This window comes from Perkinsus marinus, assembly GCF_000006405.1.
Source record: "Perkinsus marinus ATCC 50983 genomic scaffold scf_1104296962706, whole genome shotgun sequence".
Taxonomy (NCBI): domain Eukaryota; phylum Perkinsozoa; order Perkinsida; family Perkinsidae; genus Perkinsus; species Perkinsus marinus.
In genome coordinates, this window is record NW_003205363.1 from 38,342 (window position 1) to 43,398 (window position 5,057).

Sequence of the window (5,057 nt, forward strand, 5' to 3'; positions counted from 1 at the left end):
AATCCTTTCTTCTCGAGGTAGTCCTTGGTAAACTTGCTGGCATGGGAGGGGGCATTGTCTTGCATGAATATCAGGTCACGCTTGGCCACCCTCCCGAGCTTCCGATACCATGGGAAGAAGCACTGGTCGAGAAGTTTAGTGTACCTGCGTGGCTCACTACTGCATCATCCCAGCCGTAGGCTCTATCTCACTCTTGCGAGTTCATCTTCACTCCTTGTTGGACTCTCACGGGACCGACGACCTTCCCTTCGATGATTCCGGCCCAAATCATGACGCCACCTCCTCCCTGTTGACGCTTGGATCGGCTCGGACAAGCGGTACGATCCATAATCCACCCTCGGACCCACCCATCGGGGCCGTCCAGCGTCGCTCGTGACTCGTCCGTCCACAGCACCTTCGAGAAATCCGTCTTCATGTTATCCTTCGCCCATCGCACCCTTTTCTCCTTATGGGTTTTCGACGAAAACTTTTCGTCAAGGAAGGCCTGGGGTTGGCTTTCAAGACCTTCCCTATGCTCTTCAGCACCTTGCACCTGGTGCTTTTGCTCCCTTTACTCACCCCCGCCGCGTCAAACAACTCCTTACTGGTGGCTAATGGAGTTCTAGCCATCTCTCTCTTGAGTTTTCTCTTCTCCCGTGGCGTAACAGACTTCTCGTACGGCCCACCTCTCCTCTGGTACACCTTAGAAGGGTCCTCCAGGTACTTCTTGATAGTACGGTGGTCCCTTCCAAGCTCCTTCGCAACTTCGACGCTCTTAGCCCCTTCAGCAAGCCTATTAACTACGACGGCTTTCTCGGTGTCGGTTAGAAGCGATTTCTGTGGCATAATAAGGAGATCAAGTTGTGTTGCCTAAGGAATCTGCACGGTTCGCGGGGGTGATTATTTCGCTCGCCATGATATATCAGTAACCGTTCCGAACATGACCGTTTCGACTCAACATGTGATGTATGATGATAATAAGTATATCCTGTTAAAGTTTCTGCTCAAAACTCTTATTCGTTAACGAGAAACACAGATTTTTTGAATTTGCCTAAGAAAAAAATACGCTCCTTATAAAAATGTTCACAGTGCAACGCTGTTCACCTGTGACGCTTGGATGCTTGTGAAATGTCGCGTAGAGTAACAGGGTCTGTTCCTCTCTAAGGGTGTTTACACGACGGGGAGGACTCAACAGCTGCGTACAAATGTCTACAGTCAGGTGTCGCTCAGCTCTGGCCTGATTGGGCTGGTGAGCGGTTATGCGTATCAATGTAGTTCACACTTTTCCACCTTATCATTTCACCACCACTCCAAGCATGCTTACACGCTGCATGCCCAGACTTCAAACAGTTGCTGCTGCTGCTGCCGGCTTCCACAAAATGAAGTTCCGGACTTTTCCGCCAGCCAGGGTCGCCATTACGGGAGCTCGAGGTTCCGTCGGTACCAATTTGGCATTCAGGATTGCTATGGGCGATATGCTTGGTAGTAGCGATGGAGAATCTTCGCTGTGCGTAGTATGATATGTTTTAGGTGTGAATCAACCTGTAATCCTCCACCTATATTCTAGAGACCGCGAAGCTCTGCGTGGTCTGGTGCTCGAGTTGGAAGATACCTGTGCCCCGCTTCTCGCTAAGGTGGTCGCAACTGATAATTACGAGGAGGCTTTTGGCGATGCTGACTACGCCTGTTTGGTCGGCTCGCCGCCACGTCAGGCCGGTATGTGCGGGAATCGTCGTTGGTGCATGATCGATAGGTTCATAGTAGGTATGGAGCGATCGGACCTGTTGCAAGTATCAGGAGCTTTATTCAAACAGGAGGGTTCGATTCTTGGTGAAGTTGCTAATAGGAATTGCAAAGTTGTGGTGGTCGGCAATCCTGCCAACACGAACGCTCTCATTGCTGCCTCCAATTCCAAGTGAGTTTTCAGCAGCAAATCCATGGTCGTATCGGCTTGCGAATTGCTGTGATCCCTCACCGTTACACATATCTTTCCAAAGTCGTATGTACGGATGGCATTCGATAGATTAAAGAAGGCTATGAGTCGTTATTGATTCATTTAACGCTGGGTGCGAGGCCCCTGGTGTACGTGTGTGTTTCAGGCACGTCCCGGCTGAGAACTTCACAGCGATGACTCGCCTTGATCACAACAGAGGTCTGGTCCAACTCGCTCATTGCATCAATGGTCATCATGAGGGACTGGACGTTCATCCGACTCATATTGACAACTTCGTCATTTGGGGTAATCACTCCCCAAATATGTATCCCGATGTCAACCATGCTACCGTCAGAGGGAGGAAGGTGAGCTTCGAGCTTGTCGCGGCATTCCCATTATAGCTGGATTAGAATGATTAGAATAATGATGGAGCTCCACTCGTTTCACTGGAAGTGGTGTAATACTCCCTGCAAATTATAGGACATATATTTTTCCGCGATCGAAAAAGAACTGGTTTCGGCAAAGTGAAATGTGAGATATGTTTCTCATTAGTGTTTTTCATGTGAAGGGTGAAACTCAAATAATAACATGGAGTGAGTTGCACATGGTCTGATTTTAGGAGCTCAACAGATATCATCTGATCATCATTAACATCAAAAATTTGTGATGGCGAACTCATGATGATGGTATTTCGTTTTTTCCCCTCAGATTAAGGATCTTGTCCCTCACCCTGACTGGATCAAGAATGAGTTCATGACTCGTGTTCAGCAAAGAGGAAAGGAGATCATCGAAGCTGCTGGTAGGTTGTCTGTACAGTGTGTTTCCTCGGGTATGTGGTGCGTCTGTTCAGGCAAGTCCTCTGCTCCATCGGCGGCTATGTCGTGCGTTGACCAAATGCGCGACTGGGCACTGGGGTCCGACAATAAGTGGGTGTCTATGGCTGTCATTGGGAAGAATAAGGAGAGCTATGCGATTGACTCGTAAGTCGCCAATTTGTCAGTAAAGCCACTGTGCAGTCGAATCACCTCGATGTTAGTCTGAGCTCGTGCTCTAGCAAGGGAGCTCACTTTTTTCCTGTCGGTTTCGTCTCTCTTGAAAATGTGCCAATGCCCAGTTTACTTCCTGTTGCTATACAGCTTGCCGCATGTAGGTATGGTGTTGATACTGATCTGTGTTTCTCCTTCCCCGTCATCACCGATGGTGAGAGTTGGACCAAAGTTGGCGGCCTGGAAATGACCGAGTAAAATTGATGCCTGCTTGTGCTGTCTTCCGATAGAGGACTTTCAGGTTCGGATATTCGATGCTCCAGCGTAACATACAAGAGTTGAAAGCCGAACGTGATATGGTTCGCAACTTGATGGGATGGTAAAAGTTTCCGTACGAGAAGACATTTGCACCGCGAAGACCGGAGTTGACGGTCATTAAGGTTTACCGCTATTCTATACTCTATTATGCAATGTGTGACTATTACTACCCCTATTCGACGACGATGACGATCAACGTAACGTATGTATATCATCGTAATGTCGCAGATGATGATGATGATGATGTACGCTGCTGTGTTGCGCTGTATAGGGAAGTCAATAGACGGGTTTTTGGTCGCTGGGTTGTGGAGTTGAGGAGGCGTCGGTGGTAGCGAATATTGAAAGTTGGAGGAGTTACGGTAGGCGGGTTGTTTTTGGTGTCCTCCTGGTAATGCCTCCGAAGGGCCGTAGGGCACTCGGACGGGTGGTCGGAGTTGTTCACGGCAATCGGAAGACATCTGATGCCGCATTGGAGGTGTTGAAGGTCTTCAGACCACAGGTTGTGTACTTGGAGGCGGATTCAAAGTCGTTCAGGTTAACGGCAGAAGGTAATGAGGACTCGGACTAGAGAAATTACTTGGAGAAGTTTGTCTCACTTAAACTTCGACGCTTTAGTTTCTGAGTGACGAGGACCTTCTTTCCTCAGGGGTGAATAGAGCGCGATATTGAGTTCGTATTTTCGTTCGGTGAGAAATTTCCGAGTCAGGATCTATCGTTTGGTGTATGAGATCGTCTGATAGTGGACTATTAGAATCATTCTGGAAATGCTGGTCAGATTTCGATGAGTGGCGATCGAGACCTGATCGGGAGCCGACTTTTTTGGACTCTAGCGACCGGCTGGAGGCGATCGGTTTTCAACTTCGAGAGGCTTTGCCCAGTAAGTCTATGGGGTGCGAGAGAGAGCTTCGAATTTTCATTTGCGGCAGATGTCCGTCTGGTCCCGATCGATCGTCTGCGTATTGCGACGGAGCGGAGGATGCAATGGCGGCATTTGGTTTTCCCATGGCAGCTCATTCAAGTTGGGGGATTTTCTGGGAAGCGGAACCCAGCTCAGATGGAGAAGAAGTGCCCATCGGCTTGGCATACTCTGTAATAAGGATGGTGGTGCCTAGTTAACAGTGCATGCCAATTCAATATGTTTCCAATTCGCTATCACAATCTCGAAAGGTTACTTTTATCACATTTTCATATGTTGATGGCAATGTTCACATTGTTTATGTGATATATATGCAGATTGATTCTTATTAATCTCGGAGAATAACATCATTGTTTTTTTCCGTGCCACATGAATTCGACTCGTACTGCAATTATGGTTGAAACTCTATGAGTGCACAACTGCAGATATAGTATATTGATATTCAATGTGCTCAAGAGTGGCCCTGTTGAGATTTGTTTGTGAATGTCATAGTTCAGATCAGGTACACAGAGCGGGAGCGAATTTTCGCGCAGCGTGCCCATTTGGATTCTATGCGTTCTCGATGGATGTCCGCTCGGAACGCTGCTTGCGAGGATGCTGAGGTTTTACGGGGGAAGAAAAAGGCGAACAACAGCGAGAAAATTGAAGACTTGCCGCCAGACGTGGAGGGAACGCATATCCCGCTTTTTCCTGGGCAGATGGATCCTTTAGCGCAGGCGAAAAAACTGCGTGAAGAGGCGGAAGCTCGACGGAAAATTCTGATGGAAAAAGAGGAAAATCGAAACGATGACCAAGAAGGGTTAGAATGTGACTTGGGCGGGCCATGCGGGATAGAGGATTTATTGACCGATTTGCAGCGGCTGCCGGACCCACCTCTCAGCGATTCTCTGCGGATTGGACTTGTTTGTGGAGAGGTAGGCAGCAT

At 48.4% G+C, this 5,057-nt stretch overlaps 4 protein-coding genes across 4 annotated transcripts in view; 3 read left to right on the plus strand and 1 right to left on the minus strand.

The window, feature by feature from the left end:
- Positions 1–187: 187 nt before the first annotated feature.
- Pmar_PMAR017934 (Transposable element Tc3 transposase, putative) lies at positions 188–825 on the minus strand (the record flags this gene model as incomplete). The annotated part of the gene is made up of 2 exons (XM_002771669.1): positions 188–532; positions 559–825. 2 exons carry the CDS (start codon positions 823–825, stop codon positions 188–190), a joined length of 612 nt encoding a protein of 203 aa, XP_002771715.1.
- Positions 826–1,310: 485 nt separating this feature from the next.
- On the plus strand, positions 1,311–3,462 carry Pmar_PMAR017935 (malate dehydrogenase, putative; the record flags this gene model as incomplete). The annotated part of the gene is made up of 8 exons (XM_002771670.1): positions 1,311–1,461; positions 1,510–1,695; positions 1,744–1,894; positions 2,079–2,277; positions 2,621–2,711; positions 2,763–2,892; positions 3,063–3,152; positions 3,200–3,462. The coding sequence occupies 8 exons, from the start codon at positions 1,311–1,313 to the stop codon at positions 3,279–3,281; spliced, it is 1,080 nt and encodes a 359-aa protein (XP_002771716.1). The 3' UTR covers positions 3,282–3,462.
- A 145-nt stretch (positions 3,463–3,607) lies between these two features.
- Pmar_PMAR017936 (hypothetical protein) lies at positions 3,608–3,764 on the plus strand (the record flags this gene model as incomplete). The annotated part of the gene is made up of 1 exon (XM_002771671.1): positions 3,608–3,764. A coding segment is annotated over one exon (157 nt), but the record flags the coding sequence as incomplete, so codon positions are not given.
- Positions 3,765–4,698: 934 nt separating this feature from the next.
- Pmar_PMAR017937 (hypothetical protein) overlaps positions 4,699–5,057 on the plus strand; it is a gene marked incomplete at both ends in the record, with an annotated part of 1,759 nt that continues 1,400 nt past the window's right edge. The window contains one exon of the mRNA XM_002771672.1: positions 4,699–5,046. Coding sequence (XP_002771718.1) covers positions 4,699–5,046 — 348 coding nt within the window. The remainder of the gene's footprint in view (positions 5,047–5,057) is intronic.